At 46.1% G+C, this 23,911-nt stretch overlaps 1 protein-coding gene across 1 annotated transcript in view; it reads left to right on the top strand.

The window, feature by feature from the left end:
• The window catches only part of TTBK1 (tau tubulin kinase 1), a gene marked incomplete at both ends in the record, with an annotated part of 82,463 nt that extends 69,374 nt beyond the window's left edge, over positions 1–13,089 (top strand). Inside the window, 2 exons of the mRNA XM_084284164.1 lie at positions 10,638–12,232; positions 12,663–13,089. Of these exons, the coding sequence (XP_084140290.1) occupies positions 10,638–12,232; positions 12,663–13,089 (2,022 nt within the window). The remainder of the gene's footprint in view (positions 1–10,637; positions 12,233–12,662) is intronic.
• Between the last annotated feature and the right edge of the window lie 10,822 nt (positions 13,090–23,911).

Below are 23,911 nucleotides of genomic sequence, written 5' to 3'. Positions count from 1 at the left end.
CAGCTAAATTTAGGAAGCTGGCAATACACTTTCATTTAAGACACAGCTACCATCTGTGATTACAAACCATATAAATAGCTGGTGAAGCACCAGTTTTATTGTTGTTGGCATGTCTGTAGGTTTTATTTAAATAGGTGCGTGGATCTCTATGAGTGAGAAAATTTCTCAGCTCCAGTTGCAAATTCTTCAAAGTAAAACTCTTCCAACTGGATGTTTTCTGGGCTGATGAAACTGTCTGTTCCCACTCCCCAGCCTGGGACTGGAGCAGTGATCCAAATAAAAATAGAAATATATAGAATATTGCAAGCAGCCAGGACAGGAGAATCTAAAGCGCAATAGAGCTGACACTCGGTTTATTAATTTTGGACTTCAGCTCACTGGTGTTTCCTCTTATTGCTTATCTCATCTGGAAGTATCACAGGCATGGTGGATTTTCCACTTGAGGATTGGTATTCCTCAGTTTGGCATATCTAGTGACATTTCTTCCCTTATCTAGGCTGTGCCAGTGGTATTAGGCCATCAAAGCATCTATCCGGTTGTTTTAAACAAGCTCCGTGTTTCTTCTGTGATCCTGTGTGGCATCTAGCTCTCCCCGATAGCTTCTGCGGCAGTCAGACTTGAGTGTTGGATGAGAAGGCAGAGTGCCTTCAAGAACCTGTCAACAACCTTTCTTCCTTTTTGAGCTGAAAAACTTCGGTCTTAGATCTATCTTTTGCACGTAGGTCTTCTGGAAAGAGTCATGCTGTTTCAAACTGATCGGCGATAACAAGCAAAGTTCTCCTCAGCAGTTTCCTTAAGCCGCTTGCGCAGCAGAGAGTTTGACTGACTCTTCGATAGTTGGGCAGCATTTCATTTCCAAAGACGACTCTAAAGCCAGTTAGCATACACTTTCTTTTCTATCTTCTCCAAGTTGTGAGCACTTTGAGATGAGAAAGAAAACAAGTGCTGTTAGGGAGATGTCTGTGCCCCGTGATTCAAACCTTTCTTCCAAAGAGTTCACTTTGGAGTGTTTATCTACCTCATTTGTCTTTAGTTTAGTAACATCGACAGGCCTTGGTACCACTATCACTGACTACACAGCCCCACAGTGCGCAGCTTCTTCTGAGAGTTTTGATATTTTTTTTATTTTTTTATTTTTTGCAGTAGAAGCCTTCTACTGTCAGGTACAAAGCCAGGAAAAATGCTTCAATTCAACCCAGAGTTAATTCAGAAACGATACTAGCAGTCACAGTACTCATACCTTCCTATGGCCTCTTAACCCAAAAGATCCCCAAGTGCTTTATTTTTGCTGTGAGTCAGTGCTCTGCTGTTTGATGTGCAGGGACCGCTGGAGGAAGCCAGCAGCACATAAAGCCTTTTCAGAACATGTTATATTGAAGTCAGACGTGAGAGTTTGATTTCAGAGAGAGATTTTCAGGAGGCAGTATATTATTTCATGATCTGGAAACAGTCAGGATGGTAGGACCCTATGTACCAAATATAATAAATATTACTGAGGCATTTCTTTGAATGCAAATTACCAGGATCTTCACTTGTTCTCTCATGCAAAAATGCACTATTTGAGTCTGGTGCTGTGATTCTATGTAAATAAATTAGGGAAAGAAATATAACCATTGTTAGTTTAGTCCTGTATTGTCAGATAGCTCAACAATAGGATGCACTGTGAGTCTGAAGATCAGAAAGCACGGAAAGATGTGTGGTCCTTTTCCTGTTTTCTAATGTCCTTCCTTCTCACAACTCCATGAAATAATCTTCCATGATATTTATATGTTGAATTTAAGATTATTCTTGAAAACATAAGGAGATTTTGTATTGCTCATCTGGAGGGATTGACGAAAGTAACCCACTGTGTTTGTCCAGGGGGTCTCGCATCTCTTCCTTTAGGCTATATGGAGTCTCTGTGGTGTCCGGCCACGTTAGCATTACAGCCACATAATACTGCGGTGATGACCTAATTTATTTTTATTATAGATAAACTACTGGGTTAGATGAATGGGACATTTTATTAATGGTTGTCAGTGGAGATTTATTCACACCACTGTCAGAACTTTATCCGGAGTGAGGTCATTTTGAGACTCTCACACTGAATAAGAAAGGGTTCTTTTATCCCAATGTGTTCAAGAGAAAACCTGTTATTTTGGTTTGTATTTTCTCTTTTTCCTTTGAGGACAAATGGGAAAAGACTACTGGGAGATAGCTATCATGTATGTGTCTAGCTCAGCTTTGCAGTAGCAGATGGGCTTCAAGAGGCTAGCTGAAGAAAATAAAATTTCATTTCCTAGCAGACAAGGCCTGAAGCCTTGAAAATCATGAACGATTTGCAAATCCCTCAACTCCTGTTGGTGTTTATAGTGAATAAATTGCCCCAGATATTTCTCAGCTTGAGAACAGGGGGTGTTTTCTTGACCTGCTTCCATTGTAGTTGCCAGCCCTCCCCAGAGTGACTGGAGGAGACGACAGTGTCTGGAGAGGCTGACCAAAGTAAGCCAGATGTGCTCCCTGATTTCACCCCTGTCCCCGGGGTGGTGTTGGGGTGCTTTTTGCTGGAGCTTCCATTTCTGATTGTATGTATGTTCTGTGTGTGTTCACGGCCCGCCTGCGGAGTGTGAATGGCCGTGCGTGGTCACGCCTTACCGAAGCGGTTCTGTGCTGGTAATGGGCCACTTTGCACGCAGCCCAGTGCTCAAAAGACTGTTGCCAAAAAAGAATCTGGATAAAGAAAGGATCTTCATGGTGTCTGGATCGGATGGCACAGCTGGCCCTTGCGTGTTGCAGATCTGAGCAAATGTTTTCAGCAACTTGGCTCAGCCCAGTTTTTTTTCACTGAATGTCTTGTAGCAAACGTATCCCTCCGTTCACTGTCAGCTGGTGGCAGAGTGTTCTGGTGATAGGAACGGTGCTGCTACTTGGGACGTAATTTATTAGTATGCAAACACTTATTTTGGGTAATGTTAAAACGTTAAATAAAATGTGTAAAGGCTGATCATTGCAGTACTACCTTCCTTTTTGTTGCATTTTTACACCATGTGTTTTTGTGTTGGGGTCGCTATAACACACAGATCGCATCTACAGTTCCATGGGACATCACAAAGAATCATTTATGGGAAATGTTTCTAAGGATTATTTGATGTATTGCAACTCCTTTGTATTACACGTACCATTGAAGAAATGTTACAATGAATGTACATTTTTAACAAGCTGCTAACCGTGTAACCTGGGGACTGGAAGCAATCCCCATTTTACATTCACTTGCATGTCTTTCGGTGTTGAAAAAGAAAAATGCTTTATGTTTGGAGGTTTTATTTTTTCATATGCAAAGTGTTTCAAGTCGGTTACCTCATCTAGTGCACTTGCCTCATAAGAATCCCCAGGGCTTCCTCCAACAACTCCAACAAGTTTCTCAGTTTAATTATGAGTGCAATTAATAGATCTGGCAATGTGAAACACAACAATGGCAAATTTCCTCTGAACTACAAGTCAAAAAAGGAGGATTTCTCTGGGACTCTCACCCCTTGAGTTTGGTCCTTCCTGAAAAAAGCCAGACCTGTTTCTTATTCAGCACCACTGGCTTATGGTTAGTTTTATGGCTAAGAAAGATGTTTAGCTCTCAGAATTTCCTTCTTCTTCTTTCTTGCTGCTATTAAGTTGCCTTTATAATTAGGGACTATAACAATTTTTGGATTAGCATTTCCTTCCACTTTGCTTGCCATTTCCTGAGTCTCTTCTGAGTGATAAAAATGAGGTGGTCCGCGTGTGCTCAGACAGGGAGCTCTGCATTGCCTCTTGCTGGAGACACTGGTGGGTACAGAGTTGGGAAGCTACATGGCAGGTGTACTACCTTTAATGAGCTATTGCTTCTGTCCAAGATGCTAGGAAAACTGGCACAAACCTAACAACATATGAAAGCACAAATAGAGAGGAGCAGAGTACTCCAGCATAGGACTGGACTGTCCTATCCACTTTGCTGAAAAAAAAAAGAAAAAAAAAAAAAAAAAGAAAAAAAAAGAAAGGCTATGGAGCATTTGATGGTAAGGCGCTGGAAAGAACATCTCTCTGACATTTATGGTGCTGATTCTTGGAACACAGAGACCCTGCAAGCAAGTGTGGCAGCTCTAAGACCCCTGCTACTTTTACCTCATCTGATGCTGGTTTGAAGAAAAAGCTGCTTCAGAAACTCAGATTCTAGTTTTTCCACTCACCACCCTAAATCCTGCCAGATCTCCCAGTCCCAAACAAGTTTAGTCTATACTGGCAGAGGATAATGTCACTTCCAGGATATGCTAAGGTCCTGATAGTATCCAACTCAAAGCTGTTACAGGGAAGACCGGACTATGGCTCTTGCTGTCTGTGTGCCATCTGCATCTCTCAGGACTAAGGCCTCTTCCCATTCCCAATGGAACAATTGATGTCACGTTGGGAACTTGATTTCTGCTTCTTGGACTTCTCAGCTCCCATGAAGAATCTCAGGGACCAGCATATCCTTCCTTTGCATTACCTTGTGTCACCTCTTAGACTTCAGTTGCTGCTAAGCAGGAGAGAGTCCAAACCGTATTTAACCATTGATTTTCAATTTGGAGGTGAATTTGGGTTTCTGTAGTCATTTCTACTGAGAGGAGATGAAACCTGTAGGTAACCTGTTGTGCTTCCTGGTTTGTTTGAGAAACTTCATCCGCTGGGACTTGAGTTTGCTGGGAGCAGTGGATCTCCTGAAAGTCCCCTTTATGCAGGTCTCCAGCATTAGGAGGCACAGCAGAAGGGCTTCCTCGAGCTGCCAGAAGTCCTCATCAATTGCTAGGGACAGAAGGTATGAAGAAGCTGTGGAAGCTCATCTCAGGGGGAGGGCAGCAGGGAGATGGAGAAGAAGTGGCTGCTGTAGCTTTAAAGGTGGTACTGAGTAGGGATCGATTTGGAAGGACGTAGTTGACTAAAGGGATCCAAAGCTTGTTTTCCCTGAGTCTTTTTATTCTTCCTGTATCTAATCCCTTTAGAGCCTAATGTCAACCCCTTTTTGTACTGCAATAACACTGTAATATATGCTTGCACTAATTCTTCTGGCACACCGAGCATGCAAGACCGATTTAAAGCTTTTTTCAGAAGAAAAAAACACTGTATTATTGTGTATATAGACATACTGAGAGAGAATTTGAATTCTGTCTCCTGTATAAAAGCATGCATTGATTACCTGTATGTAGACCATGCTGTAAATGCTGCAAAGTACTGTAAAATCCTACACTTGAAACCACAATGAACAGGCAATGTCATCAAAAACAAACAAAACAGAAGCTGTGCAATGGATTTTGTGCCTTTTTTAAATCCATGTATGTTAATCCAGACAATCGGAAAAAGAAAAAAAAAAAAAAAGAGCTTGTATACTACCAAAACCTTATTAAAGAATCAAAGGCAGCATCTTGGTGTTGGCTGGGTTTTTTGTTTGCTTTCTCGCTTTGCTTTTCTACTCCCCTTGCTTTCCAGCTCTGGGAAGGTGTCCCCTGCTCATCCTTGGGTACATGGGAGCATGGGCAGGAGGTAGAGGAGCTCTGTTAGAACAGGGAGAGTTTAATTATCATTTACCAATGTAACCACTGAAAACTCTCAGTTAAGTCCAATCTGGGAGTGGAAACGAGGTCTTGTGACTGTTGGAGAAGGCCACCTTTGGGAAGGCCACATTGTGACTTCTATTTATGTAACTGTAGGCTAGCACTATATTCACTGGTTTGCATCCAGTCATATCACAGCAACATTTTTCCTCTATCTGTTTCTTTCACAAATTATTCCACTTAAACTGTTTAAAAACAAGAGATGGAAGGGGGGTAGCAAGCCCCCCTGCCACCCATCCTACAGTCTAATGGAAAGTTGATGAGGCTCCCAGAGGAAAATGTTCCCTCTCCCCCACATCAATGCAGATGTGCTCAGGCAAGCAGGTTTTTTGTTTTTTGTTTGTTTGTTTGTTTTTTCTTTCTCATGGACACTGGACCCACTTTGTGCCATGACAGGGACTGCCACAGTGTGGAGACATACGCACAGGCAAGTTATGGGGTCTCTTCTCCATGCCCTCATGATTCCTGAGATCACCAGAAGGTAATGCAGGTAGAACAGGCACTGTCATCACTCTTCATTGTTGTAGGGACCTGCACACAGTGTGTGCGTGCCTTGAAATGGGACAGGATGGTTATGAGAGCATATTAATGACCTGGATACCAGTACTGCTTCTGAACACATCGGTATGAGTCCTCTCCATGCTGCTGTCCTGAGAAGGATGTCTGGCTACATTCCCAGTCACAAAGGGGAAACTGCGTCTTTGCCGATTTTTGCAGTATTTGCAACATCACCAGGCTGTAGGAACTTTGCAGCCTGTATGGGGTGATGTCAGTCTCCTCTGAGGTTTTCCCAGTGCCAGTCATCCTGCAAATTTGGTACCCTACCAGTTTACAGTAAACACAAAGCCCCAGAGTCTGCTTGGCTTTTCATGAGCACAGGGAGAGAGGGTCTTCAGGGGGCTGGTCCTGCCTCTGCCAAATGCCAGCAGGTAGGTCTTTTTCTCTCCTGAAAAAGAGAGACCTCTCCTCTATATTTTAAGTGTCCTCTGTGCAAAGCAGGGATATTTTCTACCTCCCAAATACATATTGCTACCCAAAATAACCAGCCAAATTGAATCGACATGCAGTAAGGTTTGATGGAGAGACAAGAGTGTTTAAGAGGTGAAATGTTCAGACTTTGTGAGGAACACACACTTGGATACATCCACATACTGCTGTACGCACTCCTGAACAACTGACAAGTTATAAGAAAGTTGGGATTTGAGATCTTAGCCCAAGGAGGTGGGAAAAAACAGTTGACTGTCCAAGGACAGTCAATATGTCTTCTGAAAAAGTGAGCAGCATAAGCAGAGATCAGAGCGTGCTGGAGCAAAGCAAGTCCTTTTGACCCAGCTAGAGCCAGCTCCAGCATAGCTTTGCTCATTCACAGTCTCAGTAGCTTTTTTAAATGGGGTAGCTGCCTCAGCTCATGGCATAGTTCCTGTTCTTTCTTAAGCTGGTGAGCCAACCAGTTCTTTCCAGTAGGGACCTGTGAAGAACAAAGCCTTCCACCTTGAGGGACCCCATCCAACAGGACAGTCCTGGCTGGTGGCAACTCTGCAGAACATCTTCATGAGTACCAGTAGGGTGAGGGAAGCAATTATTTCTCTCTATTAGGCATTTGTGAAATCTGATCTAGAGTACAGTATCCAGGCCGGGGCTCACCAGTAAAAGATCTTGACACAGTGGAGTGAGCCTAGCAGAGAGCCACCAGCACGGTTAGGAATCAGAGAGGTAGGACATACGATGCGAGGCTGAGAGAGCTGCATTTATTCGGCCTTAAAAGGAGAAGAATTGGGGCAGGATCTTACTTTTTCTTGCACTACCCGATGAGAGGATTATGCTAGATTCTTCTCAGAGGTGTACAGTGAAAGGTCATGATACACTGGACAAAAATTGCACCAAAGGAAAATTAGATATAGGAATTAGATATAAAGAAAAAAAAATCACCCTGAAGGTTGTCAAACACTTGGACAGGGTCACAAAGTGACTGTGGGATCTCCATCCTTGGAGATACTCAAAATTCAGCTGGAAAAGGCCCAGAGCAACCAGCTCTAAGTTGGTCTTTCTTTGAGGTGTGATCAGAGCAGCGACCTTCAGATATTCCATACATCTTTGTTATTCTACAAATTTGAGACATGAGCTAAGCCTCTCTAGTCCTGACCTTCCAGTATCCTCCTACAAGTCCTCCCCATTGGTACAGCAGAGCAGAAAGGTTGTACTCCAGCCCCTGAGGAACAGTCCTAGAGCAAGTGAGTGTGCAGTAGCAACAAAGACATGTGATGTATGTCAAGAGAGGACACAACCTTCTCTGCTGAGGGCTTCAGAGTAGGAACAGCCTGTTCAGCAGCATGGCTACTTGCAGGTAGCTGCTGATCACATTAACTCAACAGTGAACACAGTCTCAGACTTTGACTCCCTGGGATTGTCTTCCTTGTTAACAGCTTCAGATGGTGATAGTAGTGAAGGTAAGAAAATATGTGTTAAAGTAATATTTGGCCCAAGACTCATTTCAACATCTCTTTTACTTGGGGTTGTTAATAACTTTTGTCTTTCGTTTTTGGCATATTTATGCTCTTTGGATTTTCTCCATGATGGGCTTGCAGTGACAAAATAACCACAGCCTCAGGATGCTTTGAGGAATGAATTTTGCCAGTTTTTGGGTAGTGCATGCGACAGGTTAAATAGTCCAAGTCTGCCAAAGGTAGGCAGAAGCCAAACAATCAATGTTGTATCACTGCAGTGTCCAAGCAGGGCAATAGAAAATACACAGAGAAAATGAAATGACAGACAGAAAGGCAGTCGGTCCATTTGCTGAATACCACAAGGAATTTGTACAGGCAGAGGTGGAAATATGTGGAGCTTGGTAAAGTATCTGCAGCATGACTCAACAATAGCAAAGGATAACCAGAGCAGAAGAGGGCAAGAACCGTAATTTATATTACAGCAATGTTGTGCTATTCAGCTCAGGGTCGTACCTTTTTGCTTGGTTTGTTATATTTTATATATATATATAAAAATTATCTCAGAAAAACTTCTGATGTCTTGCAAAAGAAAGAATGGTTGAAGAAAGAGTGGTTGCTGGAGACAGGACAGAGGATACTAAAACAGTATGCCAACTGTGTGCACATTGGGTGTGCTGATGTTCCCTGTTCCCAGAAGGCTGCTGAGATATTAGCTACAAGCAGAGAATAAAATGAATATCAAAAGTTCATAGGATCCCCCAAGTGTACTATCAACTACAGCAGGGTGAAGTAGAGCAGTGAGTGACCTGCTGTTGGTGTCGGAGCATCCTTTCCAGTGGGAAGCTCAGCACAAAGCAAGACGTTGGTCACAGCTTCTTTGTTCAGGTCCAGTCCCAAAGCTGGGGAAGCACGCCTGCTTAACCAGGACTCCAGGGATAAGCAGATTTGTACAGTGGGTGTATTTCTCAGGAAGAGCAAATCTAGCCAACAGGACAAATCCAACCTTGGGCTCCAAATGGATTAATTTCCAGGAAGTGCCTCGGAGAAAAAGAGGGAGGAAGCCTAGTGGGTAATTTCTTTTGCAAATGGTGGTACGTCCATCTAAATAGTCAAAGCTCCACGTCTGCCAACCTGATGGAAAAGGTAGAGTGAATCAGTAACAGCCAAAATCTGCTTAATACAGGGCCATCCTCAGAGCCAGGTTTCTGCTTTAAGGAGAGATGGGAATAAGCTTTGGACTCCAAAGGCATTGCCAAAGCCAGCCTGTGATTTATTTTATAAGATTGATAGAAAAATGAAGGCAGCAGCAGGTAGGTTTTGTCAATGGTTAAGGAGAAATGAGGAAACAACCAAAATACAAATGAATCCAGGAGTACTGAATAATGAGTGTCTCTTCATTTTGGAAGAACAATCTATCACCATGCATAATTGCTCAGAGCTGCCCACAAATCTATTTGACATGTCCCTGTTCCATGTGAGCATAAAGATCTTACATTTTCAGGCACAATTATTAGGAGAGATGTAACAAGGAGATTTTCAGTGCAAATTGAAGTTGTGGCATTGGAGTAAAAAGATATGAGAGTTTCTAATTCTCTAGAGAAAAGAGGTCACCTAAATATATTTAAAGAAATCCATTCTGCAGAGTATTGCTACTACAATTTTCATTTACAAACAATTAATTAATTAATTAATTAATTAGACTAAACTTGGATAGGCATTTCCTATTTATTTTGTCCTTTTTTTGCTTGTTCAGTCAAGAGTGTGAGTGAACTGTTGCTTTTCTACTAGTTTTATTTTCAAACATTTCACAGTGTACTCCTGTAGCCTTATGGGCAGTCATCCCTCCACAAACTGCAACTTGAAATACGTGTCTCCTCCAACAGTTCAGTTCTCCATTGCTTTTGGTGGTTGGACACACCAGAACCTAATAAAGGTACTTTTTGTGTCAGCATTCGTGACTTACTGGCTGGTCATTTTAATGAAAACGGATGCCTGTAGAAGACAGAATTAGAAGTTGCTGGACATAAAATGGAAGCAGAAGGGAGAGATGGAAAGCACAGCAGGGGGGCATAGAAGAGCTACAAAGGTTATTGCTGTGGGACAACTTTGGATGGTACTCTGAAGTGGTTAGGAAATGTATCTACCCCAGAGGGGTCCTTGAGCTCACTGTGGCCTGGGCATAAAAGAGAGTTGCTGAATAGTTCCAGTAAGGAAGGAATGAATATATAAGTACTGAAATAAATATATGAAATTAATAGGTAAGTACTGAGGAAGATTGGGAGACATGACAAAATCATGAAGAACTGCTTGCAAAGAGGCCTTTCTAGTCCAAGTTAATGACTGCTAACAAAGAAACTCCTTTGGCATGTTTTTTTTTTTTTGTCTTTGTTGATAAGTGTCTTTGTGAATCTCTCCTTCCTAAGGTTGGTACTAATCTAATAACTGAGTTGTCACTGCTCCAATGTATTTTTTGGAATCATGATGGTCTAGATGCTTTCCACTGATTCTTCCCACTGTTGTTGATGCTGATGACGTTTGTGCCAGTGATATGTCTGAATACTAACCTTTTTCTTTTGTCCTATATGTTTTTTGGCAGGCATATACACTGAAGTCATTTGAAATGAATGGTCTGCCCAAGGCGGTGCCTTTAAGTTTGCCTTACCAAGACTTCAGAAAAGATGTGTCAGACTACTGGGAAAAGCCTAAGGTATCCCAGCGGATAAAGAGAGTTGATTTCTCAAATGTTGTCCTGACTGCTCCTTGCAAACCCCTGGAACCTTATCTGGAAATGAATGGAAAAGAAGAGGAGGAAGAAGACGAGGAAGAAGACGAGGAGGAAGAAGAAGATGAGGAGGAGGCAGAGGAGGAAGGGGACGAGATTGACATGCATAGTGGTTCCAGCAGTGACCTGAGTCAAAAAAGCACAGAGCGCAGCCAGGAGTGTGCACCATCCACACTCCTGGCCGATGACCAGAAGGGATCCAAGGGTCGAGCTTCCACGGCTGATGGGGACCTGGAACTGGAGGAAGGCTCGAAAACACTAGTGCTGTTTTCACCAGGTGATCTTAAAAAATCCCCGGTGATGACAGACTTGGCTCCAGAAGTTGATCTGGGGACTCTTGCCGCACTGACACCTCAGAGCGAGCGGCCGCAGCCGATGGGTAGCCAGCTAGATGTATCTGAGCCAGGGACCCTGTCCTCAGTACTTAAATCCGAACCAAAGCCTCCCGTGGCAGTGGCTACAGCTTCTTCCCCGTTTACCAAAGTTGAGCGCACATTTGTTCATATAGCTGAAAAGACCCACTTAAATGTCATGTCTTCCAGCGGCCAGCTGATGAGGCACGAGGAGTACTGCCCCCCGGGCCAGTTTGAAGAGGTGATTATCGAAGAGGAGCTGGAAGATAACCTGGTGCTGGTAGAGAATGGAAGCATCCATTCGGGGCTAGAAGGGGCAGAGACAGAGAGCTGTGCACTTTCGGCTAATCACATTGAAATTGCCTCGGAGACGGTGGGAGAGCAGCAGACCATTCCCAACGGCATAGCAAAGCCTCCTGAGGACAAGCCAGAGTCCTTGGACAAAGTAGCACTCTCTCTGGATTTGGAAGAGCCTGCTGAGGTGGTCACGAAGGAGCCTGAGCTTGAGAAGTCAGCGTCAGTAACAGAACACCTTAAGCCAGCAGAGATCCTCGTGGACACAGCACAGCAGGGTCCCAGGAGGCCTCTGGGCTCTAGGTATAGAAGCCGGATCCCCATTTTGTTCTCTGAGGAGGACACTGGCTCAGATCTTTCAACGTCACTCTCAGCCAAAGAGAGGCTTTATAAGAGGGCAAAGCAACCTGACTTGGCTCGTCTCGTGATGGAGAAGAGGCAAAACCGCCTCCTTAGGCTGGCCTCAGGGGCGTCCTCCTCAGCATCCTCCAGCGACGAGAGGCGGCGAGCCTCAGAAACCCTGTCAGCCACCGGTTCTGAGGAGGACACCCACGACTCTGATGACTCCATCCCACGAAAGGCAGGGAAGGAGAAGGCTGGCCTCCTGGGGAAAGAAGAGAAACTCATAAGCACAAAGAGCAGAATTCCTCGGCCCATCACGCCAGTGAAAACACCGCTAGAGGCAATGAAGTCGGAGAGCTCCACAGCCGTGGCAATGGCAGTGCTGTGTAGCTCCCCACAGGATGCTGCTGTTGCCCACAGGTAAGCCTGAAATGCTGAACAATGCAGGATATTGGACTTGTTAAGGAATCACAGTGGGGGATTTGCTCACCTCCCACTCCTTTACCCTTCACTTGACCTGAATGAGTGGTCTGTTCCTGTTTCTTACAGTCATTTCAGCTCACTGATGTCTAACATTCCCACCTCTGTTGTTGTCTTTGCCTGAGTCTGGCCAAAAGGCCAAGCCCCTCTTCACTTGCCCTGGCTGTGAAGCCTTCTTCCCTTCCATGAGCTCTTTCATTTGGTCTGATGCTGCTGATAGCAGATCCCTCTTTTGTTGAGCTCTCAATTCTGCAGCATGTTTACCGTGGCCTTGACTCCATAGGAGCACATGGCCTGGCTATTGCATTTAGCTGCCCGGAGATTCTCACAGAAATTCCTCTTCATCCCCCCCTCTTCTCTTTCCTTGCAGGCTTCAGGCACAGAGACCTGCTGGAAATGTCCCAAACGATTGCCGAACAACACAGACACAAAGTCGGCTTCCTCCTTCACCAAGTTCCACTTCTCTTCCTCCACGGAGCAGCTCACGGAGGTCCAGTTGTGCATCCCCTCGGAGCCCTGTTCTTCCTTCAAAAAACCCCAGTGCTTCCCCCAGAAGCCAGTTGCTGCCTCGGAGGGAAAGTCCTTCTCCCTGCCGGCAGCATAAGCCAGGGACTGCCCTTCAGCGAGTTCCACCTTCCCCCCGACCTCAGCCCCAAGCTCAGGCCCCGGGGCCAACAGGAGACTCCCTGCCCTCTCCTGGTGTGGCCAAAAAACGTCAAAGAGGAAAAACCCAGACTCAGAGTCCAGCAACCAAAGGAAAGCAGGTGTCCCCGGAAAGTAAGGCAGCTGCCAGATAATGATCCTCTGCCAACCTGACAGACTGGGTAACTTCTGCATATAGTATACACTTGAGATGCTGCAGCACAGCCTTCCATGCCGGAACCACGAGTGTATAGCAGTAGCTGTACTTCAATGCTTCACTCACTCTCCCCCCACACCGTCGCGATCAGCTCCCCACGGGCCTGAGAGCCTCTGAGCCACGGAGCCTTCTTCGAGGGAAACATCCAGTCCGCAGCTCACGCTTGCTACTGCACAGCACCAAGCAGCGACCCAGGCAGCCTGCCTAGTGCCTGACCCTCCCCTCTCCCTAGGCATTCCCCTCTCTCTGTTAGCAATACCAGTCGCCAATACTGACCCTGGCTTCAGAAAGAGGAGCAGAGGTGATGAGAGCAAGGCCTGCTGGGGAGGAAGGCTCCTGTCCTGCAAGCAGCTCCCTCCTCTCTCTTTGCTGGAGAACACCAGCCTTGGCTGCCAGCACCTGAGTGTTGGGTCACCTCCTGCCACCAGTGTAAGCGAAGGATTGTCACCAGCTCAGCCAAGGGTGATGGATGTGTCGTGAGCTGAGAGGAGAGGAGCAGGAGAGGGGTGGAGGGGGTTTTGCTCTCCTTCCCAGAGGTGCCTCTGCAGGCAGGAGGGGGAGACAGGCAGGTCTTGCTGGATGCTCCTACCTGCTCCAGTGTGTCCCATAGAGGAGGCAGTCTGTTTCTGCAGATGCCCATGTGGCAGGTATTTAGGTGGAAGTAGGGCTGTATTGGCAGCTTGCTGGGAAATCAAGAGCGCTTGCTAATTGATGTGGAAGAGAGCACACTGCAGCTGCTTCTGTCTCAAATACCGAACTGTGACCTGCGGAGACCACATCTCCCAACATAGGTGGTTCCTCTCAACCTCTCAAAATGTGGTCGGTGCCGCAGGTCTGTAGTCCACCAGACACAGCTCCATCCTGAAGATGTGAATAGTCACTGGATGCCTTCAGCTCAGGTGCCCTCTGCACCTAAATTCCTTGTGCTTTATTGTTCACGCTCTTGGTGTTTGTGAATTTTGGCACTGTGGTTGAAAGTTCCCCTACACAGCAGGGTGGGAAATAATTATCCTGTAGTATATTCAAAAGCTGCTGCTTTGCAAGGAGAGGTTTGCTGGTACACCGTGGGTATCTCGTGCATTTCTAACGGGGAGATCGGGTTTATGTCTTTCTCTTTCTCGGTGCTCAGCTCTTCCACACGTTGCGTGAGAACTAACAATGTGAATACAAAAGCAAGGGCTGTGCTCTTCAAATAATCTTATCAGAGCAGAAGCTTAGCTCTCACTTAGAATTATGCACCAACTTTTTAGCCCCCCAACTAATTAGGAAGGTTTGAAAATTTAAGCCAGGAGGATTGATACCTGTCTAAGCCTGATGAGATCTTGAAGTAGTCACAAAATTTTCCCCTCACTGCACAGGGGGAAACACTCCAGACCCAAATACTTTGGGCTTCACTCCATTGTCATGCCTAAAAGAGGCTTTGCATGAGGCAGAACAAAAATGTGGATGTTCTGCCCACCCATTCCTGCAGCTGCAACTAGCAGCGTCAGTAAATATTTGCAGACAAAAAAGCTCGATGGAGGAATCTGGATGGTAATAACCTTGATTCATTGAACACACATACAAACAGCCACATTCATGGCCATCAAGTCCAAGGAATCCTGAAGTTGTTCACATCTGCGGGAACTGCTCTGGAAAGCATGGAGCGTGAGAGCTGTGATGGGGTGGCTGGGAGAACAGGGCACTCCTTGAACATCTGAAGAGGGAAATGCCTAGAAATAGGTGATGGGAATTACCTCTTTACACAACAGTTTCAGTGTTGGCAACACTAGGAATTTACTTTATACAGCTCAAAATGTTTGTTGTTCTCCTTAAAAGTTGTTCACCCTTGTAGAGTAAGAAGCATAGCTTCTAGTCTAAAAACACATCCCAGCTCTCATCTCTGAAGAGAAGCATTGGGAACTCCACACCCAGGTTGTGGTTTGATGGACTGAGCTGCCTTTGCCACCAACAGCAGAGGTCCCTCCAAGTTCCAGCTGCTTTTTGCACTGTCCCACCTTACGCTGGGGCAGCTGTTTGGTGAAGTGGCTGGGCACATGGATCCAGTAGGACAACAAGCACTCCGGTTTGCTGGTTTAGTTTTCACCTGTTCATCAGTCAGGTTTAGCCTTTGGTCACACAAACGCTTCTGCCAGAAGTGGAGGAAGGAGAGGACAGAGAGTGCATCCACTTCTTCTGGGGGCACAATGCCTTCACATGAGTTTGAAGTTTTGGTCCAACTATGGCCTAAATACGCCCCACGTGTTTTGAAACTAGAAAACAGAATAAACCCAAACTTACAGATTCTTTCTGGAAATACAAATGGTAATGACACTCCTATTGCTTTGTCAAGAGACCATTCATTTTGGAGTGCTTAGATGGTAAGACTTTGTCAGCAAAGCCATTACCAGATGCTCCATCCAGGTCTTAGACATGCCAAAAAGACATTGAAAGAGCTTGGAAAGAGTGCTGTAGGACTATTTATAGGATTAGCAAACCTGCCTTATCATGGGAGGCCAGTGAAGCACAATCATTGTATTTGTTCAAGAGAAAGTTTAAATTAGAGTTGTCCATGGCCCAGCTATACCCATGTCAGGGAAGAAGCTCCAGGGCAGAGATCCATCTAGCACAGGAAAGCAGGAAAGACTGAGTAGCTGAGAATGGCAGGTGAAGAAACTGGGCAAGCTTTTAGTTGTGAATTGACTATCCAGCAAAATCTTTCACAGGAATGTGGTGACTTTTTATTATTAAAAAGGTTTTCTGAGAAACCTACGTGTCTTCTAAGAGGTCTTCCTACCATGACCCAACCGCAAGTAGTAGGCAGGATGCTGGTGACACCAAGGTGGCAGCTCCCTGGTGTGGTGCAGTCATTTCCCCATCATGCAAGACACATGCCACATGTTGGAGAGCCACCAGAGTGGTCCCACAGGTTTCAGAAAGTCAGTGAAAGATTTCCAGCACAGAAGATAACAGCCTTTCCTCGTGCTGTTTGACAGGGCTGGGCTGATGGTGCAGCTGGATCCACAGAGATCTGGGAGCACCGGCATGTGCTCCAGGATTTGGTGCCTTGCTGGTTTGGGTTAACCCCACAGGGCCAGGGACTCATTCACTACTTCCCCTCGGCAGGCAGATGTTCAGCCATCTCCAGGAAAGCAGGGTCCATCACATGGAATAGCTTCTTGAGAAGATAAATGCCATAGTTCTGATTGTCCCCTCCTCCTCCTTATTTCCTCCCCAGTTTTATTGTTCAGCATGATGCCATATGATATGGAATATCCCTCTGGTTGCTTTGGGCCATCTGTCCTGGGTCCTCACTGGCAGGGCAGCACAAGAAGCTGAAAAGCCCTTCAGTGGTAGCACTGCTCTGCAATAACTAAAATATCGTTGTGTTACCAGCACTGTTTCCATCACAAATCCAAAACATAGCACAGTATGAGCCTCTATGAAGAAAATTAGCTCTATCCCAGCCAAAACCGGAACACTTGCTCCCTGTTCCAGCTGTCAGCAGAGATGCTCAGGAAAGCCTCTGCCATGCAGAAGCTGCTCTGGATCTCTTCACTCTGATGTCCAAAGTTCTGCCCTTCAAAGGTGAGCGTGGTCCCAGGGGCCAAACACAGCAGATATGTTTGGAGGGAGCTCGACCTGTTGTGTTAGGGAAAAGTTAGATGGCTGAGGGTGAAAGCAGACAATCCAAGCTTTCTCTAGCCCTGAAGGACAAGATGCCCTGTTACAACCACAAAAGGCAGGAAAGGCATGGCCGTGCTGTTGCCTGCCATGGAGCATGGTGCATGGGCTCTGCCAAGCTTCAAGGACACGCAGGGATGCTCAAACACCAACAGTAGCATAAGCAGAGAAGATCCAGCTGACCAGACCAGAGGAAACATGTAGAAAAAATAAATAAATGTGCTTGGAGTTGGGGGAGGAGAAGCAGACTTCCCAACACTTTTCCACATTTGTGGGGATTTCTGGAAGCAGCCTGACACGACACATAGGTTCCCTGTTGGTGTGTTTGCTGCAGGGTCTGTCCTGGCCAGTTGCACAGGGCTGTAGTTTTTGAGGGGACTCCTGGAACAGCCCACTGCCGTGTTTGTATCTGTGTGTGCATGTGTGGGGGTGGCAGGGATGGTTTGGATTTGCTCAGGAGTATGCCCAGAGTTGAGCTTTGTGGGGTCTTGTGCGTGCTGGGAGCAAAAGTGTCTTTGAGTCTACCTGGTATCGAGAGATGCCGCAAACACTCTGCTGAGAGTTTTTGCTTTGCTGGGATCTGCAAAAGTCCTGCCTGCTTTCTTGTGTGCTGGCTGAGAAGATGGGCTGCTAAAAATGCGTCAATAGCTGCTGTCTGTCCAGGAGACATTTACAGAGAAATTGGGATAAGGGAGCATGGCAGATCTGAAAGACAGTTCTCAGCACTACAACAGCATGACGACAGGTTATATGGGCAGAGGGAGCAAAAAGACTGATGGTGCCCATCAGGTTAATGCCGTGGAAGGGCATAAACACGTGCTGGAGACACTAACCTGAACTTGGTTGGCAGGACATACACTTCTGCTTGTCTTGGTGCAAAAGGTGTTTCAGTCACCGGCATCTCTGAGCTGTGCTTGGAAGTTGTGAGAGGCAGGACACTTTGCTTGCCCTTTCTAAGTAGAGAGTATTATAATATATATATAAATATATATAAAATTATAACAATATAATATAAGTAGTGTCCATTATATATAGTGGCTAAAGGTTGAAAAGGATCCTGGTACCCTCAAAGAAGTGCCCTGGTGCTACGTGACTTCCAGGGTGTGCAGGACCGTGCGCTGCGTGCGGTGACATGGGTGGCGACACAGGGTACCCCTCTGAGCAAGTGAGGCTCCATGAACAAAACACACCATCTTGGATGGTGAGCAGCCCTCGTGCCTGCCATCAGAGTTGTAATAACCAGTGGACTGCCACACACCTCTGTGTGGCGTGGATCTAGGTCTGGAGACCGCTTGGGTGGTGGCCCTTCACCAACACAAGCACGGTGTTGTGTGCTAACGGCGTGCTTCGATCCAAAGCAAGTTGTGTTGGGGCAAGAATATCTTTGATGTTTCTCCTTCCCAACACAGAGGTGTTTTCTCAGCGTAGATCCTCTGTCAGAAGATGGCTAAACATCTCCTTACAGCCTGACCAGCTCCAGCAGTAGCTCGATGGTCCCTTAGCACACCTCTCCCTTCCCTGTATAGTTTACTGCCCCGTGGCATGATCCCACCACTACTCCTTGTGCACAGACACTGATGCCCACCCGAGGCCTTGCTCCACACATCAATAAACTGCAGTTAAATTAATCCCGTGAACACGGTACAAGTCCCTTTGTGGACCTGATGAGATTGGCTTTGAACAAGCTTCTTCTGGCTTAACTGGCCCATGCTCTGTCTGCGATAGGCTGGTTTCACAAAGCACACAGGGACCACCTGGGCGTTTGCAACCACCTGTAACCCCATCCATTTGCCAGCTGCTCCAAGGTCCTTTCCTCTTGTTTTGTGTGTCTGAACCACTGAGAGCAGGGTGAGTGCCCAAGGACTCCCTGCTGGCTGGCTCCCAAAGTCCTCTGCAGAACCCTAAATATTTTTTGCTCTTCCTCAGCCTCTTGCTGATATTTGAAGGACTGGGACTGTGCTGATGGTAACAGCAGAGGCAGCTGATTTTAAGATATCAGGAAGGGAGCTACCACAGCAAATCCACGGGTAGGTTCCTGGTAGGGACCGAGGTGTGAGCACAGGGTCGCTGAGGGAGGCAGGGGCTGCTGTCTACATGGTACTTGAGTAAATGGCTGCTGGGGTGCCAGGGTAGTTCTTGGGCTGCCATCCTCAGGTGGTGTGAAGAGCTCTGCAGAACATAGGGGCTAGGAAAGGAGTCCACATCTAAATCCAGTCCATGTGTGAAAACCAGTGTCAGTGACACTGCTGTCGTGTGGGACCTGGGCCGCTTCTTCTCTGGACGGGAATTGGAGCTGGAAACGCAGATAATTTTGTATATCTCCTTTCAACACATTACCCTGGGACTCTACACTTCTACACTCAGACATCATAGCTGGCGCACCGATGTTGTTTTCCTTCACCTCTTGACACAGTCCGACAAAGTCTTTTGGCCTGGAGACAGGACTTTTGCTCCTTGGTACTGTCTGGGAATGCGACTGGGTCCCAAGGCTAAATCTCTCTACATATCTCCTTTGCATTCGTTAGGAAAGCAGCTCGAGAATGTTTACACACTGCAAACAGAATGTACAACTCCGACCAGGAACCACAATCCGGTTCAACTGCATGGCAAATTTCTTGGCCATAAAATCTGGCATGCATCACAGAGGCCCTGTCTGTGTACAGATCCACCCGGCATTTGTCATAACTTCAGATCACGTCTTAAAAAAGAAAAAAATAAACGATGATGCCATTTCTTGTTCATACCAGACACAGTTGTCATTAGATTTGTTATTAAAAGGGGGTTTCTTGATCATGCCATTAAAAGCCTGTCTACCTTTTCATCGGTGTCTTCTCCTGTTCATTGGTGTTGCCACGCGAAGCAGCAATGCTACCTGAATTTTTGGCAAAGGGCTTTTGCTGCAGTTATGCTCAGATTTCATTCCAGTTGTATGGCAACTGGGGCTCCCATTGCTTCTCCGACCCCTCCTGCTGCAACCACGGTGTCCCGGGTTGCCATAAGATCTCCCCACAAGGTACGTTATTTTTTCCTACATCATCATAACTCCTCGGTTGCTCACGCTCTGCAAAGAGGTGAGTGTGTTGGACCTGCCTCACTGCAAGAGGCTGGGAATGATGAAGAGCTGGGGATTATCATCTGTGTGGGTATGGCTGATGGTGGAAGGGGCAGGCGGCAACATTTAGGATGTTAGGCAGGAGGCTAAAGACCAGCATCCCTATAGCCACATTCTCTGAAGTACTGTCAATGCCACAGGCAGGACAGATGGACTGGCAGACCAACAAGGGGTACAAAGTTTTAATGAAAGGCTCAGAAGATTGGTGTGAAAATAAATTAATTAGGAACTCAGAAACTTGTGCTCAGGGATGAACAGACATAAAGACATGCACTGCATCTAAACCACAATGCTACCTGTCTGCAGGCGTATAAAATTATTTAAAAATAAAATTGTGTTAGAATTTTAATGTAAAGCCTAGATGTAATTTGAAAACTAAACATCGAGCATCCAGTTTGGGATTACAGCATCCAGTAAGAGCTGTCACAGAGCCTGAATCCTCAAACAAGGATTAGGCTGGAGGCAAGAAAATCATCTGAAAAGTACCACTTGGTAATTGCCTTGTTCTTACAGTCTTTCCCAGACTTCTGTCTGCTGCTAGAGTATGGAGTGAGATTCTCGATTAAAGAAGTCAAAGCCTGGGTCAGAACGACTATTGCTGTATTGATGAAACTGCAAAAGAAGAGGGTCCCTACTCAAACACAGGGCAGAAAAATCAAAACTGAAGTCTCAGTCACCCCAGATAGGAGCTAGGGGATGCTTAGATTTAAATAAGAAAGTTGGTAGGAAGGAAGAGGAAGGAAGATAATTGGTGGAACACTAATATCAATGCACAAAATGTGCAGGAAACTGGAGTTGTTCCCATTGCTGGAGGTCTGGTGCTGTGTGGTAAAGAATGCTCCCCTGGACACTTTTTTTTAAAAAAATAAAAAACTCCTTTTGGGGGAACGGCCAGCTGGGAATGGTCTGGGACAAGATGAGAAGGCTGAGAAGAGCTGTGGAGTTACTGGAATGTGATGAGCAAAAGGCCACCTGGGCAGAAAAACACCATCAGGTGTTAAACCCCGCTTCACCCACTCTGTGATCACATACAAATCACTCTCAGCAGCCACTTCACCCCATCTCCTGCTTCAGTGGAAGAAAACGTATGGCTACATGTACTTTCACACCCACACCTTTACTGTCTGCACAGGATTTCCAAAAGTAGCTTTCCAGACAGTGCTAAATTCTGCTCCAAGCTCCCCAGGCAGCATTACATGTCTTTTTGAGGTAAAACCCTGCCATTTAATTTAAGTTGCGGTATATTAGGGACATGAGAGCACAAATGTGCCTTAATTGCACTGCACAGCTTCATCTGCCACCCACATCTCCTGTGCCCATGGGCCAGGAGCCCACTTAAGCTCACACCTGGATCCCCCTTCCCTGTCTGAGCCTTATTAAATGTACATGTATTCCTGTCTCCAGCCCTGGCCCTTGGACCTGCCTTGTAGCCTTGTCTCCAGACCCTTCTGCTCCAGCCTGGGCTCTCTGAATGGACCCAGGTTCCTGCTGGCTGCGCTGAGACCCTATGGGACTGTGCCCTCTTGGCGAGGACATGGCCAGTGCTGGGATCCCCTCGGCTCCTGGCTCATCCCCTTCTTGTGCTGCTCTCTGAACTGGTAGGTGTCTATCTTGAGCCCATGGCAATGTGTTACTTCACACAAGATTGTCCTCTGCAAAAGGCAGTGGATTTCCCTTTCTTCTTGTGTCTTTCCCTATCTGAAGGAATAGATCGGGTTCATCCTTCCCTCCTTAAAACCCAGCCTAATAATTCAGGCTGAATTTCTGCCCTGCTACAGTTTCTCAACAGCACTGGTGAGATGAGAGCACAAAGACAATAGTTCCACAAAATGCCTGTGGGAAGGGTCACAAAGCATCTCTGCTGCGTCTGACTGGGGAACAGGCAGGATGCAAGCTCTGGCTGTGGACTGGACCCATGGTCACACCTGGCAGAAGATGTGGAAGTGGCTCAGGCGGCTTCACATTAAAGCTTTTGAGCAAGAGAGGATTTCCCCCTTTGACAGAATTATATCCCATCAGGCACCAGCAGGCCTGGCGCTGTGTAGACCATCCCATGATCATAAATAAATAAATAAATAAATAAATAAATAAATAAATAAATAAATAATCGCCAGTGATATCAGCCTTGGAACCAGGTATTGATAAGCTGGTTCCGTTTCTTCCCATATCATTCCATGCAACTGTAAGGATAGAGGAAAACGCTACCTGTGTCTCTGATTCCTTAACCAAATGTGACACCAAATCAGAATGGCCAAAAGCCACTTTCTTCCAGCAAAAAGCAAAGATTATCAGGAGGCCTCTGTTGGCCTCTCCTCAGCTTTCTCCAACTGAGCTAGAAAATCTCGTGCACACACCTCCTGCCAAGAGCATTTGGACACACCACCACACTTTAGCCTGATACTGCCAGTGTCCTGAGAGGGTCCATCTCAGCTGATTTTGGCCAACTCCATAGGATCTCACTGTCCAAAGAGCAAATCATAGAAAAAATAGACTGCCAGCCTGCAATGAGCTGCAGTCAGATGGGGACGCCTCTGCCCTCTGAGGCTGAGAGGAGTCTAGGTCATTGCCTCTGGTGGAAGCACTACCTTGCTATTGCAATCTTGCATATATCATGTATTTTCAAGGCACTGAGGCATAACTTTGGGGGAGAGGCAGCACTTCAGAATCTGCAGCATAGCAGAAAAATGCCATTTAAACACCAACCCACAACAACTGTTCAGATATCCAGTTATTATGCAGCAATTGACTTACCCATGTTGTGGCCCTAATTGCTAAAAGAGCAATTCCCTCACTACTTTTACCAGCCAACCTCTTTCAGCTCTGTACACAAGGTATTTCAAAAGTGCAACTGGGAGAAAAAAAAAAAAAAAGAAAAAAAAAAAAGAAAAAAGCCAACTCATTAATGACTGGGCTATTTAAAAATCTTCCTTCTCTACCAATAGTTGGCCTTCTAAAAAGGAGAAGAAAGACTGCTGAAAAAATAAAATCTATGTAGAGAGATGTGAGGTAAAATGCCAAATCTTCTTTCCAGGTTCTTACGTGAGCAGTCAGCCTGTTCTCACTGCTGCCAGGCAGGTCCAAGCCATTTCAGGCAGGTCCTGGGTCTAATCAACCAAGTGGTAGGGCATAGCCATGGCATTTGTACACATGGTGATCATTAACTGTATCTGGTGACTGGTTAAATGAACGTGTTTGGGTTAGAGAAGAACAGCAGTAAAATAATGTATGTTTTTAGCAATTGCACTATGAATAAGAGAGCCCCAGGAGTTGCAGCGCAATGAACTGTAACCTCATTTCTGATGAGGAGGCTAGGCCTGCTTTGTAGTTTAAATATGCAAGAGCATATCGACGAGAGTTCCTGTTCCTTGCTCTTGGAAGACCAGTGGTGAAGAAAAACAATTTGCCCTTTAGTTCCTTCAGCTTAAACTGTAACTCTGGAGGGACGGTGCTGTTGGGTGCCCCGGCTCCATTCCTGCTTGCTTCCCCCACGCTCACCCCAGGATAAGCACTGAAATGCTTTGTGGCAAAGACTGGGTCAGCATGTTAGTTAAACATGGATGGCCAGGAATGCTGCTGAGACAACCAAAGATCTCCTCAGGTCACAGCGTGGTGTCCTTTGCCTTATAAACTTTGAGGGAAGGGTCCTGGAGGCTCCTCAAGAGAGAGTCAGGGTAAAGCCCCCTCTCCCACTGATCCCAGTTTAACCTGTCCTGATCCCACCCCTTTTCCAAAGCCTGCTCAGTTGTGGGACAGGGAGCTGCATCTATCTTGTCTTCAAGTGCCAGTGATCCTCCATCCAGATCTCTGCTGGCCATGGAAGAGACTGTGCAGCTCCTTGTAATTTTGGCAGGCCTGGGGCACCTGGAGCTGCTGGATTTCTTTTTATTTCGGGATCATGAACCATGTTGTCTGTGTGTGAAGCAAGCTGTGCCAGCTGTTACTGCATCTTCCCAGTTGCTGCATTTTCTAGGCATTGTTTCTATAA

The sequence above is a fragment of the Netta rufina genome, assembly GCF_964035555.1.
Source record: "Netta rufina genome assembly, chromosome: 3".
In the NCBI taxonomy this organism is placed as follows: Eukaryota; Metazoa; Chordata; class Aves; order Anseriformes; family Anatidae; genus Netta; species Netta rufina.
This window is presented reverse-complemented; position numbering and strand designations above follow the sequence as displayed.